This window comes from Aspergillus wentii (genome assembly GCF_001890725.1).
Source record: "Aspergillus wentii DTO 134E9 unplaced genomic scaffold ASPWEscaffold_6, whole genome shotgun sequence".
NCBI classification, from domain to species: Eukaryota; Fungi; Ascomycota; class Eurotiomycetes; order Eurotiales; family Aspergillaceae; genus Aspergillus; species Aspergillus wentii.
In genome coordinates, this window is record NW_024467837.1 from 2,387,516 (window position 1) to 2,402,762 (window position 15,247).

Sequence of the window (15,247 nt, forward strand, 5' to 3'; positions counted from 1 at the left end):
AATTGCAATTTACTCAATTTATGGGACTGGTTTTGGGTCGCGGCTGAGGCCTGGTTTCTGGCGGGGAAATGTCTAGATATAATCTTCTAACTGCTGGTCGAGGGTACCGTTTCTTTTGATGTATTAGATATTGAGGTGGGGTGCGGATATGAGTACCGCAATCAGGACTGGTTATGATGATTATATATTTACGAAAGGTATATACTGAGTAGTTGAAATTGCATACGAGATGAAAAATCCGAGTCCATCGGCCCAAGTTTTGATTGAATAATCAAATGAATATCGGTAAAGAAAACATCTGCTAGTCATAACATTCGATACACTTGGTTTCGACATACCTTGGACGAAGTACCGCACGAAATTTTTTGTCAGAAAGAATTTTTCAATAATAGCTCATGCAGATTTACTCTAATATCGACAGAAACAAAAGGCGTGGATAATATACTGGCAAGGCATCACAGAGAGTACCACAGACGATCATTCCTATTTTATGGCCCAGGCACCGTTTTTGTCCCAGTATGTTATCATCACTTTCCTGTACAAAATTGATAGTGTTATATTGTGTCTGTCAAACGACTATGTATGTAGAATAGCTCCACCATAACCGGATTTGGTAAAAATATAATTTGTACTTCGAACTTGTTATGGGGTTTCATGGCTTGCACAAAAGGGGGGAGATATTGGCCATGTTGTAGTACGAGAACATCTAGATTTCAAAATGTTATATACCCGCAGCATAGACGGAAATCCGAATGGCGTGCAAGAGAACATTAGCCACGTATTCCATGCAATAAAAAGACCGAACAAAAGCAAAAGATATACAACAGCAGGGATTCGCTAGTGGTTACCTACCTCGCTACTATCTTGCTGGCGTGTTGCTTGTGACGACCTCGCGTTGCATGCCTGGCTGGTATACTGAGATATTTATTTTGTTTTTTTTATTTAGTTAGTTATGATATCAACCTAATGAATATTACATTATTAAAACTTACTGTACTTTCTCTTTATTCCTTTATACTAGAATTCAGTTTAATTTCAATATATGTGTTTCCACTATGTATATTTTGAGTGTGACATGGCTTCTCTGTGGTGAATAATTGGTAGGTGGCTCGAGGGTGTGCTAGACGTTCAGGCTGCTTTTTGTCACATCACTAGGAATTATTTAGGTAGATACCAAATAAACAGGGTGATATTATTGAATATATTTTCTACTTTCTGTACTAGCTTTTAAGAAACATATAACTATAACACTACTTTTATACTTTATCTATAACAAGATATACAGCTACGGCTCAAGTTCCATGGAACCAGCACAGATTTTCAGATAAAGTAGAACCATCATACTGTCACCACCCCCCTATACCCATATGGTCCATATTCAACCCCCGTTTAAAAGAGTGGACTGCAGGGGAAAATATCTGCAGGGTGAGTCCAAGGTGTAATTTTAAACGGGAATAAAATCTGCAGGCCACAATACACGAGTGTCGGCCGCATGGGTACCTTGAGGTAGTCTGCTGTTCCCTGAATGTCTACCTGAACGGCTGGATGACGCTACCGTGTTGTTGAGGCGGGCACCATCCATGACGGTATATACTCTGATTTCTTCCATTGTGACGAACAAGGTTAACTATAGCAAGAGATTATTTAACGACATGAGGTGTCAGAGCTCAAGAGAACGTTTCAATCCTTCAATGACATATTCATTCCCTGTGTCAGCCAATTTCTGACAGACAACTAGTATGCACTTAGAAAGGAGAATCCGTTCCTGGATGGTTAAAATTCAAAATCATTATAATTTTCTGAGCTTGACTGCCAAACAATGAGGCATTTCGGTTTTTAAGGGTATATGTCAAAGTTTTTGATCTCCGGGATGGACTGAAGTTTACCCTCTCAGTAATTGTGTCTGATGCTTTTTGCAAGACTCTTATCCATCCAAAGGGATCCTATTACGCCTTCAATTCTAGTGTTTGGGTGTGGCTGTGAGCTGGATTCACCGGTGAATGCCGTTTTTGGATCTAGACTCCAATATAGGCTTTGAAGACCAGCAAATTCAAACACCGACACCGAAGGATTCAACTTCAAAGGTTCTATGTATTCTGGACTGAAGATTGCGCCACTATAACTCTCAGGGGCTCTCGGTGTGATTCCCGTCTTACTATCCATATAGGAAATTGCCCGAACCTAGCTGGCTTATTACGGCTTCACATTCCCAGCTCACATAAAATTATAAATAGCTCTTCTCTCCCTTCCCAAGATCCGCCTCAGTTGCATTGTGAAAGTCTAACTACTTCATACCTCCTCATTCTTCGTTCAACTGCATTCATAATGGCTCGGTAAATAGATTCCCACTCCCAATCCCCAGGCCAGCCTTGCCGGCCAGCCTAGGCTCAATTCAATGAACTGACAGGAACTGCTGATAGTTGGATCTGGACTCTATTTGCGCTTTCGACTGCAGCATCTGGCCTTACAATTCAATGTGGTCAGGGAACGCTCCCCGGCGGTCCGGGGGGCCTTGGTCAAATACCTTTCATTCAGGTCCTCCTAGATGGGGAAAACTGTGACCACACCAAAAATACAGCTGGGACATGCGCCGATGAGACAAAAGCAGGGCCTCTCAAAGGCCCAGGAAAGTGTGATGGTGCCTACTACTGGTTTACCGGCAGTAACATGAACGTTGAGCTGAGTGACGGCAGTCACCATTATTGTGAACCGCAGAGTGGGGTCAGTATTAAGCTTTCAAATCATATTTTACAGTTTGCAATTGTTCATCAGCTCTAATATTCTATCGCAGCAATCTCCCATGACTTGCTCAGGCTAGACGTCTTGTCAAGGCGGAGGCGGCGCAGAGGCAGGGGGCAGGATAAACCAACCATGGTCACTTGATGGATCTTGTCTAGTTTAATTCTATCAATGCACTAATTAAACCCTACTCTGCCATACTGAATGATTCACTCTCAATGACCACTACGTATACCTTCATTGTCTTGTGATCAGATCTACTAAAATTTAGAATACTTACCTACATGTAAGACGCATACACTCTTCTACTTTGCTTCCATTGCATTCTCATTTTGGCTCAAGGCTTACAGACAAATTCTTCATTTTCTCTAATCTTGAAACCATACTGTCATGTACCATACCTATATTAACCTCTTTTCCGCCGCTGTTAGCGCCTGTCTCACAGACAGTCACCCATACTCCAACGCCCTCTCCTTAAGCGGAAGCACCGCCGCTGGAATGATGGCGAAGGCACCTACGTTAGCTCAGACAGCGTTCACCACTATGCCTCAGGTGCCAAATGCTGGAATAACTACTTTATAATGCAACAGGAAATAATTCATGGGTGGAGACTATATAGCTTGATGTAGGATTTCACTAATATTTCCACGTCATATATTTCTTGGAAGCGTTGAACTCGATGGAATTTAGTCAAGAAGTCATGCTACTACTTAGTCAAGCCGTATTAGTCCGACGCACGATATACTAATCCAGTATCAAACGGAAATATTAAGCTGCTGCCAACATATTTTTCATTTGGCCTTATTCCCCCCCCCCCCGATTATACATATGCCTCATAAAAATTAACTTTCGGTAGTCTGCCGAAGGGCAAATTATGCTCAAACTATGTGGCAACTCTAAATTCTAAAAAGGAAGTTGCTCACTCTGGATGCAACTCTACTCCATTATCAGAGAAGTCGGCTAACCTCTAACCCTACAGAAAGGAACATACCCCCTGCTATAGCCAAACCCAGATTCCCAAATTAAAACGTTATTCATGGGGCGTTTTTACCGCACATAGCATAATGGTGTCAACTTATGGTGTATCGAGTTTCTGATTGCTTTCTCCACAGCTTTTTGAAAGTATCTTTTCATAACCTGTTCAGACTCCCGCATGCTAAGGGAGGTGGCCTTATATTAAATTATGGATACCTATTAATAGTGAAGATATTGAAACCAAGAAGCGGCCCTGATATTACGCTGAGTTTGTCGTGGAGGGAGGTTGCACGGGTTATGCTCGGCTCAGCCTGAGTGCCTAAGGCGTAAATCGTGTCCATGTTCGCTTAGCGCGTCGACCCAACTACTTTCTGGTAAGATACTAACCCACCCAGGCAAGCATGGTTGTATTTGCCACTTCCAACTGACTAGAAAGCTAATTTCATAAAAACCAGTTGTACTTTGTAGATAGAGCTTACGGCTGCTGTTGAGATAGTTTCTTATGCTATGGGAAAGAAGTGGACGCGGAAACTTTGTGATTGAGTTCCAGGTAAGTTTTGCTTAGTGCATATGCCGATGCACTGTCATACACTATAGGATGATACTTGTCCATGATATTGTGTCCGTACCTCAGGTCCTTTGGAAAGTATCAAAGTATATAAGATTCCTAACATTTTAGATTGGTAATTCCACAGGTTTAATAAGCTAAGTATAGAAGAGTTCAAGCAGTGCTGAGTATAGGAAAGAGAGCCCAACTACAAATTGACGTAGCTGGTGTATCATGACCTAGAATGAAATGGGTTAAATTAAGCAGCATAGCTAAATAGCGTGGTATTATTGGTTATTTCTTGCGTAATGGAACCAGCAAGATGTGATTAGTAGCTTGTCCAAATGCCAACGGCCCACAGTTGAGTATATTGATTAGTGATCTTATATTGATTGGTAATCTAGATTGGTCGGGGATTGACACCTTGTTGGCCCCTTTGGGTTCAAAATAATGTTAACTTTTCCTGGTATCCATCAATGCTAAATTACCGAGCGGTCCCCTTTAGGGAAATGGTCATTGTCAATGCCACTAAAGATGTTAGTGTGGTGCCTAAATTGACACCAACCTAAAGGAGTATATGTACAGATGAAACAAAATATCAAGTTGGTCTTCAGGGGCCCAAGATCCTGTGAGAATCCTTCGCTAGTGCCAGGGCCAGTCGAAAGTAGAAAACTTTGACAGCTATGTCACCTGCGCTCCACCTAACATAAAGTTAAAGTGAGACACAAAGTCACGTCCTTTAGTATTGGTCGTCTAGGCTTAGCACGGGAACACATTTGTAGGTTTCATTTCCAGTAAGCTAGTAGCGCTAATGATGGTCTTTTGTGGTGCTATCACATGGCTTGCTTGACCTGTCCAATGAGGTCGAAAATTGAACCATACACATCTAGGTAGTCCTCCGCTAAGGCTCAGTGTTCCATAAGATAAGGACAAGTTATCAGATAAAGTAAAATCATCATACTGTCACTGATCACTTGGGCTTTTGCTGGGTGGCCATCATGTCTGGTGTGCTGCCCGTGAGCGGTACAACCGCCCCTTGCCAGATACAACTTCTTCGTCAGAGATAGCCCCCTCGCCCATTACGGAGACAAGTGTCTCTACACCTGACACAACGAGCGAAAATGCCGGATTGCAATTACCCACTACAACCCTGGACAATCCCGCTCTGTTAGATCCAGTGCACTACATCCAATCCCTCCCATCGAAAAACATGAGAGCATGAGTCGGACGGCCTGAACACCTGGTTTTGCCTCGTCCACAACATAGTCGACACCACCAAAAGCGCAATTGACAACATCCACAACTCAACCCTAATTCTCGACGACATCCAGGATGAATCGAGACTCCGCCGAAGGTTCACCGCAACACATCACGCCTTTGGGAAGGCGCAGTGCATCAGCAGCCGGACATACAGGCTCGCAGAAGCTACATGCAAGATCACCGCCTACCAACCCCAATATCCGGATCTTGTGACAGACTTCCTTGATTGTATGAAGGACCCGACACTGATTTAGAGCTGGGATTCCCAATAAGGGATTACCATATACTGTCCGTCCATTGCGATGTATACAACCATGGTTGATGTCAAGACGGGTACGATGTTTATTATGATTACTCAGATGATGCAAGGCTGTGCATGACTTCCCAAATTCCGAGTTTCGCAGTTAACCCAGCTGGGGAAGCTTCTCGGCCGATGGTATCAAATCCGAGACGACTACCAAAACCTACTTGATGGACGATCCAAAGGCCAAAAGAGTTATCATGGAAATATTCTGACAAAGGCAAAGTGGCACACCGCTTTAACTACACGCCAAGCAACATATTATCGATCTGTTCCGATGTACCGGGGCAATTCAGCGGATGTGAGAGGCTCTGAAAAAGATTGAAGAAGAGACAGAGGCTGCTCTTTTAAACCTGGAAGGTGGTGCCAAATCGACAGTTCCGGGCCATTACAAGCCTTCTACGGTATCACACGCACCGTGCTAAGCACACAGCAGTCTCTCACTGCCTGGATATCTATGCAAATTGATTCGACAGTGATGTTATTAAGGCCAGCGAAACCCTATTTCCGGTGGTGTAGTTAACAGGACGCCGTCGCAATAACAGCTGAGGGCAGCACATCCAATTTCCAGCTGAAAATCGACACACGAGCTAATGTTCCCCCCCCTGATGCCATCTTCTTAGTTCAGGCTGATTATCACTGCTGCCCAATATCACCCGAGTCATGGATGATATTTGGGATATCCAATGATATGTCGTTGGTTTCTCAACGAGTCTATGTATCCAAGTGGGACAGGGGGGATCGACACCCAGCTGAGAAATTGCGTTGTTGATCAGGCAGGGTATTGGAACCAACTGCTCTTGTTCGAATGAGAGAACAATAGTTCATAATACATAACCACAGTGTGACTTTTTCCGTGCGGGTATAAATATGCTGTTGACCCTATGCTGACGTTCATTATTTTCGCTCTTACCACGCTCAGAGGCAGATAAACTACCCTGCTGTGTCCTTTCCTCGAAGAAATTTACAAATTCCACGCCAATTTGAAATTCTCATCACCGGCTTTGTCGGCCTCCTCGCCCTGGCCATCGGGCTGTGGGTGTTCTTCCACCGCAAAACACCAAAAGTCCCCATCTCGGTCAACTACCACTTCTCCCGAAAATGCAACTACGAATGTGGCTTCTGCCTCCATACTGAGAAAACATCCGACGTCGAGCCTCTCGAGTCGGCCAAACGGGGTCTTGCCCAGCTCAAGAACGCAGGCATGCGCAAGATCAACTTTGCCGGCGGCAAGCCCCTCCTCTACCCAAAGCACCTCGGGTCGCTGATCAAGTACTGCAAGGAGGATCTGGGTGTCGAGTCGGTGTCGATTGTGACAAATGGTAGTAAGCTCACGAGTACCTTCTTAACAACATACGGGCAGTATATCAACATTATTGCCGTCTCGTGTGACTCGTTCCGCGAGGAGACGAACATGCTTATCGGACGGGGAACAGGCGCGCATGTGGGCAACGTGGCTCGGATCTCTGCGCTGTGTCGTGAACATGGGATCAAGTTCAAGTTGATCACAGTGATCAACCGTTTCAACTTTGACGAGGACATAAACGCCTCCATTGCGGCTATTAAACCCTTCCGGTGGAAGTGTTTCCAGGTCCTTGTTCCCCACGACGAGAATGAATCCGAGAAGAGACTACGCGAAGCGAGAAAGTTTCTCATCTCCGACGACGAATTCAACCAGTTTTGCCGCGCCCACGAGCACAATAAATGCTTTGTTCCGGAACCGAATAATGTCATGAAGAGCTCATACCCCATTCTGGACGAATATATGCGGTTTCTGAACAAGGGTGTTGGGGCACTGACCAAGTCGATTCTCGAAGTGGGCGTGCAGGAGGCGCTGGAAAGTGCGTACTGGGACGAGGATAATTTCCATGCTCGTGAGGGAATATACGATTGGGAGAGACAGGATGGTGCAGCGCCGTGTTCTCAGGACAAGTCAAAGTTGGAGTGGTAGTTCATGTATACATTATACTAAATTGATTCAATTAGACACCAATGCCAAATATCCATACATACACCAATTCTACAAAAGGCCAGACAGGGTACAGACCACAAGAATCTTACAGTAATAGAAAAGCTGAGAAACCCTATTGCGTCATGGCTGTTCCCGTTCTGAACATTCTGAACTCTGACTGGCCCATATCTGTGATCAACAAACCCCACCTTTTAAGCCGCAGCTGAAGAGCTGAAGACATCTCGTGTTTTTCTCCTACCGATAACCACGACCTCATCATCTATCCAAGTACTTACACTGCAATGGCAGAAAGCAAAAAAGGCAGGCAGTCATATCCCGTAACTAGCTAAACCCGCGCTAATACCCCCCAGTATGGGCATCCTATATGGACAACATTGAATATCTCCCTGGTATCCTAACACTCGACTACTGTCTTAAAAAACACGGCTCCAATTACTCCTTCCTAGTCCTCTATCAGGACTCCTTCCCAGAGGAAGGCCACGCAGCCCTCGATGCCCGCGGCATCAAAAAGCGGCGTGTCGACCACCTGGTGCCTACCGTTGACGTGGATTTCGCTAATGACCCGCGTTTCGTCCACTGCTGGTCGAAATTGACGATCTTTTCGCTGTTTGAGTATGACCGTATTGTCCTGCTCGATAGTGACATGTTGATTCGTCGGAACATGGACGAATTAATGGATGTCGAGTTGGATCCCCCGGAGCTGGGCACGACGGGGGATCGGGTCGTGGCTGCGTGCCATACCTGTATTTGCAATCCGGAGAAGAAAAAGCATGTCCCTGAGTTTTGGTTTGTTCCACCCACTTCTATTATGACTACACTCTATGCTGATGGTTCAGGAATCCATCCAACTGCTCCTACACCTCCCAGAACACAACCCCCGAAGCCGCACAAACAGCCGGACCGTCCGCCGTCGGCTGTCTGGGCGGTCTCAACAGCGGTCTTATAGTTGCCGTCCCATCGCAAGCGACCTTTGACCGCATACTCGCCCAACTAGCCACTCCCGCAGTGCTGAGTTACAGCCACGCCGATGAAACACTCCTCTCAGACATTCTTGCTGATAAATGGGTTCCGCTGCCGTACATCTACAACGCGCTGAAAACAATGCAGGGCGTTCACGACGCTATCTGGGATGCTGACAAGGTGAAAAACATCCACTTTGTCTCTAGCCCTAAGCCGTGGGATGATATGTGGAGGATGGAGAGGGAACCGGGAACGGTAATCAAAGACCCGAGACATATGTGGTGGATAGACGTTAATATGAAGAGGGTGGAGGAGGATCGTGAACGTGGTATTCATGATGGTCTTTAGGTTGGTTGGAGTATATATACATCACGGATGTGATAGCTGTATAGATTCTACCTGGAAATATATCAACTTAGCCTCTATATTATCTTATTGGAATATGTTTCTAATTTAGGGCCTTTCTTGACTTAGTTCCTCGTGCGTAGTCGAACTACTAATATAGTGGGCATCTTTAAGGAAGCTTCTATAGCTCCGACACACTTATTCGAGTAATGCCTCTTAAGACTCATTTCTTCCTCTCAATGGAGGCAATCCTTTATGTAAACAATGAAGGTGAACCAAGTAAGGGAAGTTAGTATCCAGCAAATATATTTGTTAGGTCCTCTACTATATCTATGTATAAATCTAATTAACTGTCATACCGATTATTAAAGGAGAGAAATATAACAAATCAGGATAATAGAAATGCGTGGCAACCGGATGGGATGAAGAAAGCCAAGGGAATGTCCTCATTGGCTAGAACTGTATCCTCGTTAAACAGTAGAAATGCATCTGTCTGCCAATAGAAATGGCCATCGATACCAGGCACGGCCTGCTGACACGTCAACAACGCCTGGTTAATGAGGGGCATTCTATCAACACACAACCTCAAGGCCATAAGCAGCTTCTAAAATGGACGACAGTAGCCCCTGCTCTCTATGCAAGTACCTGACTTTCTATGCCGGACGCAAGGATCCTAAAGAATACCGAAGAGAGCTTTTCCACTAAAACTGTGACGAATGCCTTGTCCAATCCGAAGCACTGATATGCGACTTCTGTAAGCACATGAAACTAGGACATCTTCTGGGATGTATGCGGGAAAACATGTGTAAAATGAAACTCAATCTTGGAACCCTTGAGGAGCTGCAAGAACGTGCTCGACGTTGTAGCTTTTGTGCCCCCATTGCGAAGATGGTGGCTCTTGACTCTGAGATTGGACCGACCACGGAAGTGATATTTCAAACTGACTTGGCTGGAGATTATGGGGATAGTGACTGCTCCTGTGGCTTTAGAGGATTTGTGGGAACTGGTATGGATTGATGCTCTCTTTAGGTCAACCTTTCCCCTTTAGTTTACTCACCATCGCGCTAGAGGACCCTTATACCTGTCATAACTTTCTAGGATTCCGAGACGTCTCCGAGGTTGACGACTTGGAGCTGGACAAATGGCCTGGACAGGAGATCAACTGGGTGACTGTCTCTACATGGTTGAAGAAATGTGATGACGAGCATGGGAAGATATCAAAGCATCAGTCGACAGCACCTCAAGGGCTTCTCGTGATTGATACAGATAATTGGTGCATCATGGATGCTCCCACTAACTGCCAGTATGCTGCTCAAAGCTACGTCTGGGGAAGTCCTCCAGGAGATGATCTGCAATTAACAATCGACAATATGGCTGAGTTGAAGCTGGTAGGATCCTTGATTCAAAAATACTCGCCACCGGAAACAGTTCGGGATGCAATTCTTGCATGCAGTAAACTGGGCATATCATATCTATGGGTGGACAGACTGTGCATCGTGCAAGATGATCCTGTCATGAAATACGATTAATTTAATGTTATGGGAGATATCTACGGGGGATCTTGGGTGATCCTTGTCGCTCTGGCCGGCAATGACGCCCCCCATGGTCTTCCTGGGGTGTCAAAGGCCAAACGATCTCAACCAGTGACAAAGCAAACACAAGGCATAGACCTTGTTCAGCAACATATGATATACCCGGACCTTGTTAGTGTCTCAAAATGGGCTACTCGCGGATGGACCTTCCAGGAGGCACGGTTTTCATCTAGATTACTATCATTTTCTGAAGAGGCTGCCTGCTACGAGTGTCACCACTGCGAGTCAGATCCTGAAATCGAAGATGCCGTATTGCGGCCGTCTCTAGAAGGGTTCGATGGTGGCATGTTCCAGTCATGGTCGTACGATGAGCTTGTGAGTTCCTTTACCTCTCGTGATCTGACATTTGACGGAGACATTCTCTGCGCCTTCACGGGAATTCTCAATTCACAATACGGCAATCGCCATAGGTTTGGATTGCCACTTAAGGATCTGAGCCGAGCGCTTCTTTGGACAGCGGAAGACAGAGAATATCCGATCAGACAATCAACGAATGATGAGGTGTTTCCATCCTGGTCATGGTGCTTTATCAAGGGTTCTATGCGGCACGATATTCGGGGCTTCGATGAAGATCACGGGTTTACAAAACCACTAGCTACGTTCGCATTCAGTGTGGCTGACAAGTCATCATTGGACCTGCTTCAAAACCAATCCAACCATTCTCTATGGAGCAAGGGGAAGAATGGTCTATGGGGCGAGAGCCATGGGCGTCCATGGATCGATAATGAAAAGCGAATCGCGCCACTTGTTATAGCAATGGCGTGGAGGAAGGGCTGTCTTCATGGAGCTCTTCCTGATGAGCTTAGGCCTGGCTCTTCATGGCAGGCTTATGAAGATATAATATTTTCCAAATGGCCATCACTCGGCCGCCTTTCTGATGATGCAGATGGAATTGCACCGGGAACTATAACTGCCCATCACCTTGACAATAGATTCCCACCAGCTACGGTCCGCCTCGCGGCTATACCATCATGCCATACACGCAGTCTCTTCGCGTGAATGTAGCTTACCCGTTTGAGTATCTCCAAAGGTCAGCTGGTAGCCCCGGCTACATTCCGCTTCGTACAGAGGATGGCATAACCGTGGCACGGCTGTCCGTTGAATCAACCGGTTACTTCATCGGGTGGATGGAAATGCTTACCTAGATGCACTGGCTATTTCCCTGGAATGGGTCGATAAGAGCTGTCCTGGTGCCTTGTCACGCCTTTGGGGTCTGGAGCCTTGTGACTCGCCGTGCTGGAATTAAGCGGAAGGAAAGTCTCTTTCCAATTATTTCCAGGAAAATGGAGGTCCAGTCAATCCAAAGTATCAAGTTATGGTCAATATTATGGTGGTCGAGACGCGGAACGGTGTCAGCAGGCGTGTTGGGCTTGCGGTCACATATCTGAGCTTGTGGGTCAAGGCATGCCCTCAATGGGCAAATTTTGTTATCGAATAGGACTATTGAGGTATTTAATGGGTGCAGACTGAGTCAATAATGGAAATAATTAGAAAGGTTATATGGCAAGCCAGCCCAGAGGTACATATTCTTAAGGTGAGGATACATCTGAGTCCAACGCAATCGTCTCGCCATCGGCCAATATACGTAAGGCAACAGGAGTCCAATATATACATATGTACTAGATCCAAGATGATAGAGGGTTATATACAAACAAGAGAGCTCATGAGTTTGTATTGTCAGCAAACAACCACGCAGAAGAACCCAGCGTCGCCTCGCTCAAAACGACGATATTGACGACGGAGCCATAAGTTCCGGCAACCATCAAAAACAGCCCACATGCTATCGGTCGAGTGGTGGCGGAGCTGGCCAGTGATGGGGAGACGACTGATGATATATCCCAATCTTCTGTGCCGAGTCCGACCGGTTCGCGCAAGCTATATTCAAGTGGTGGCGGATGAGCCAGGTGTGTTGCACATCGCTGCGATGTCAGAAGATACAATTCATGGCTAGGTCGACGATGCCACATCAAGCCTTTTCTCTGTTTCACTATTTCCTATGCTTCCTGCTTAGATCCTGAGGCTACGCGTTATACCTTAATAGCATGCAGTAAGAATCTTATCTTGCGAGCTGACATTTTATTTCTAAAATCCGACATTGTTTTCATCGTGTTGCAATCAGACTATATTTAGAACGCTCGCTCTTTATGTCGAATAGGATTTCGCAAAATATTGCAGTTGATGGGCCTATATAAAGATCAAATTCAACGGACTAGCTATGAGCGCGGAGAGGGGAAACGCAGAGATAAATGCGGCACAGTCACTCCTCCTGGCACAGCCTCGCGTTCATATTGTTTCATCCAATCATCCCCATGTGAGATGCCGATCATGCTAATAAGAGCGTATTGCCTTAGTTAGTTACAGGGTGGGCTTCAATTACAGCGTTTTCTGTTCAGCAGTTTAAGCATGTTACTATTCCTGTCATGATCTCGTTTGCATGAGCTGCCGCCCATTGTCTTTATGGGTGATATACCCTGCAAATCCAGCCATTATAGGCTTCCATGACACCATAAAAGACTCACTAACATAAATGGTACATACGCGCCAGTTTCGTCGGTCCAGGGGTACTCTGTTACTATTTAAAGATCAGAAGGTTTTCATATTAAATAGACATGAACTACCAGACGTGCCATACGAGTGCTCAATATACCAGAAACCAAGGCCAACCCACCATGAAAATCAAGCCAGAGCCAGCGAGCGCAGTAGATATCAATGAGGCCGGGGAAGAAGTCCTCCACAGCAGTAAGACTGCATCTCGTGTTGGAAAGGCGCCAAAGTCGAGTCCGCGTACACCACTCAAGTATGACAACTCTTGTTTTTCAATTTTCAAAGGACCCATCGAATATGCGGTCGAGAGTTATGATGGTCCTCGGCCGTTGACGATATTCTCGATGAGTAGCGATGATAGCCCGGATCTCCATGAGATTCCAGGGCAGAGATTTAGAAAGGTCTTTTATCGGGGTATGCATTCACAGTTCTATTTAATCGCTTAATTGACTAATGGGGAAAGATGAAATGGACATCATCCATCCTAATGCATCACGGAGAGGACATGTCAAGTTGACTGTGTTCGTGGCTAGCCAGGATGAGGAGTGTCCGAACCCACGGCTTTACGTGGAACAGCGTGTGTACAGAGGGAATCGAGAGATGACTGTAATCCAGGAACTGGTGTTCAGAACCAATATTCAAAAGGGGGTGGAATATGTATTCAAAGGATGTGGGGATGAAGATCTCAGCACTGGCAAGCAGGATTTGCATGTCAGATTCCACTCGGTATGTTTTACCTCCATCTTGTTTTTCATTGTGCTGATAGAAAAGCTGGAACAAAATACATTTGATAGCTACATGAGCCATGCCAGGTATTATGGCTTCGACAGAAATGTTGATCTGCGAATTGATAAGAATATCCTGAAAGATGGCTTGTTCTATCGGTTTCCCAGCATCCCAGGGAATGTCCAGTCAAGCAGTGGCATTTCCTTCAAAGGAGGTGAACTTCAGTCACTTCTGGAAGCAAAACGCAAACAGATGGGGACTGGTGATGATCAAGTGTTGAAACTGCTGTCCATGACCTTTCCGGGCTTGGGCCACGCGACAGAAAATGGTTTTCATGTGGGCGCTCTTCATCTTCGCATTTTATACCACTGAGAAAGAGTTTTTGTGGATAGCTCATGGTCAATGGATATATAGTCATTCACGTATGCTCTTTTTCTTCCCAAACTCAATAAAGCGCTCATCTTCCCCACATTTCAGGTGTTTGAAAGGCAATATCCCCCACGTTTGACCATCTTATCTCCAGGCCTGGAATGCTACCTTGCTTATCGCTCATTCTAATTGGGCATTAATAAGGGATTATAAATCAATTTTATTTGATCAAGGGAGATAATATTATTGGTCAATTACCTATTCCCACAGTCAGTTACAGCCAACAGTGAAGTTTCGTGTCAATCCACCCAATCAAAAGTTAGGCGTCATCGGCAAGATCCATGGGCTACTCTGGCAGACTGACAGAGGGCCAAAAATAAAATACAGCCTCGTGAAGGATTCATTTCATGTCCTCTTAAAATTATCTTCATCCATAAAAAAGGAGTTCGTCAAGCTTTTGTCGCCATGACTGACGAAATAACATTGAGGACTCTTCCAGGAGGATCTGAGAATCTCGACGGCCGGTCGGAATCTCCATTGAACAGCGACTGGAAAAAGAATCATGGGCAAATATGCGGATGGGGCATCGGATGGAAAACTACATCAAACATCTCCGGCACTTCGAAATTTGGTACACAATTTTTTTTTTATAAAAATGGAAAGCGTGAACTGACAACAAGCAGCCCTCATACTCATCTAGTATTATGTCTACCAAGGCGATATCGTACAAGATCTGCGAACTCCCATGGGCGACAGTCTTGAGTTGGAACGAGCTGTCCGTGGGATTGCTGGATTTCTCGTTCCGAACTTCATTCTTGATTTATCTGCAGAGGGAGGGGAGAGATTGACTCGGTCGGTGGAGAGTTACGATCGTCGCATTGGATTGTCCACGTTGACGGCGCGGGGTTGAAGGGTGA

At 45.5% G+C, this 15,247-nt stretch overlaps 5 protein-coding genes across 5 annotated transcripts; all 5 read left to right on the forward strand.

The window, feature by feature from the left end:
- Positions 1–2,325: 2,325 nt before the first annotated feature.
- ASPWEDRAFT_744899 (uncharacterized protein) lies at positions 2,326–2,930 on the forward strand (the record flags this gene model as incomplete). The annotated part of the gene is made up of 3 exons (XM_040839481.1): positions 2,326–2,333; positions 2,421–2,721; positions 2,792–2,930. 3 exons carry the CDS (start codon positions 2,326–2,328, stop codon positions 2,816–2,818), a joined length of 336 nt encoding a protein of 111 aa, XP_040687222.1. The 3' UTR covers positions 2,819–2,930.
- A 2,905-nt stretch (positions 2,931–5,835) lies between these two features.
- Positions 5,836–7,773, forward strand: ASPWEDRAFT_53456 (uncharacterized protein; the record flags this gene model as incomplete). Its single annotated transcript, XM_040837885.1, has 2 exons — positions 5,836–5,854; positions 6,890–7,773. 2 exons carry the CDS (start codon positions 5,836–5,838, stop codon positions 7,771–7,773), a joined length of 903 nt encoding a protein of 300 aa, XP_040687223.1.
- Positions 7,774–8,044: 271 nt separating this feature from the next.
- Positions 8,045–9,209, forward strand: ASPWEDRAFT_61545 (uncharacterized protein). Its single transcript, XM_040838583.1, has 3 exons — positions 8,045–8,094; positions 8,145–8,580; positions 8,631–9,209. The coding sequence occupies exons 1-3, from the start codon at positions 8,076–8,078 to the stop codon at positions 9,100–9,102; spliced, it is 927 nt and encodes a 308-aa protein (XP_040687224.1). The 5' UTR covers positions 8,045–8,075; the 3' UTR covers positions 9,103–9,209.
- Positions 9,210–9,909: 700 nt separating this feature from the next.
- Positions 9,910–11,690, forward strand: ASPWEDRAFT_185901 (uncharacterized protein; the record flags this gene model as incomplete). Its single annotated transcript, XM_040832107.1, has 3 exons — positions 9,910–10,105; positions 10,168–10,551; positions 10,645–11,690. 3 exons carry the CDS (start codon positions 9,910–9,912, stop codon positions 11,688–11,690), a joined length of 1,626 nt encoding a protein of 541 aa, XP_040687225.1.
- A 1,664-nt stretch (positions 11,691–13,354) lies between these two features.
- ASPWEDRAFT_43577 (uncharacterized protein) lies at positions 13,355–14,368 on the forward strand. The gene is made up of 3 exons (XM_040836056.1): positions 13,355–13,649; positions 13,699–13,961; positions 14,007–14,368. Exons 1-3 carry the CDS (start codon positions 13,361–13,363, stop codon positions 14,331–14,333), a joined length of 879 nt encoding a protein of 292 aa, XP_040687226.1. The 5' UTR covers positions 13,355–13,360; the 3' UTR covers positions 14,334–14,368.
- Positions 14,369–15,247: the final 879 nt, after the last annotated feature.

Bases quoted from the DNA above. Each gene is read 5' to 3' on its own strand.
- ASPWEDRAFT_61545 (XM_040838583.1), top strand. The intron at 8,581-8,630 runs GTTTGTTCCACC...CTGATGGTTCAG, and splicing joins AAGCATGTCCCTGAGTTTTG to GAATCCATCCAACTGCTCCT.
- ASPWEDRAFT_43577 (XM_040836056.1), top strand. From the start codon at position 13,361: ATGAAAATCAAGCCAGAGCCAGCGAGCGCAGTAGATATCAATGAGGCC. The intron at 13,650-13,698 runs GTATGCATTCAC...TAATGGGGAAAG, and splicing joins TAGAAAGGTCTTTTATCGGG to ATGAAATGGACATCATCCAT. The intron at 13,962-14,006 runs GTATGTTTTACC...CTGATAGAAAAG, and splicing joins TGCATGTCAGATTCCACTCG to CTGGAACAAAATACATTTGA.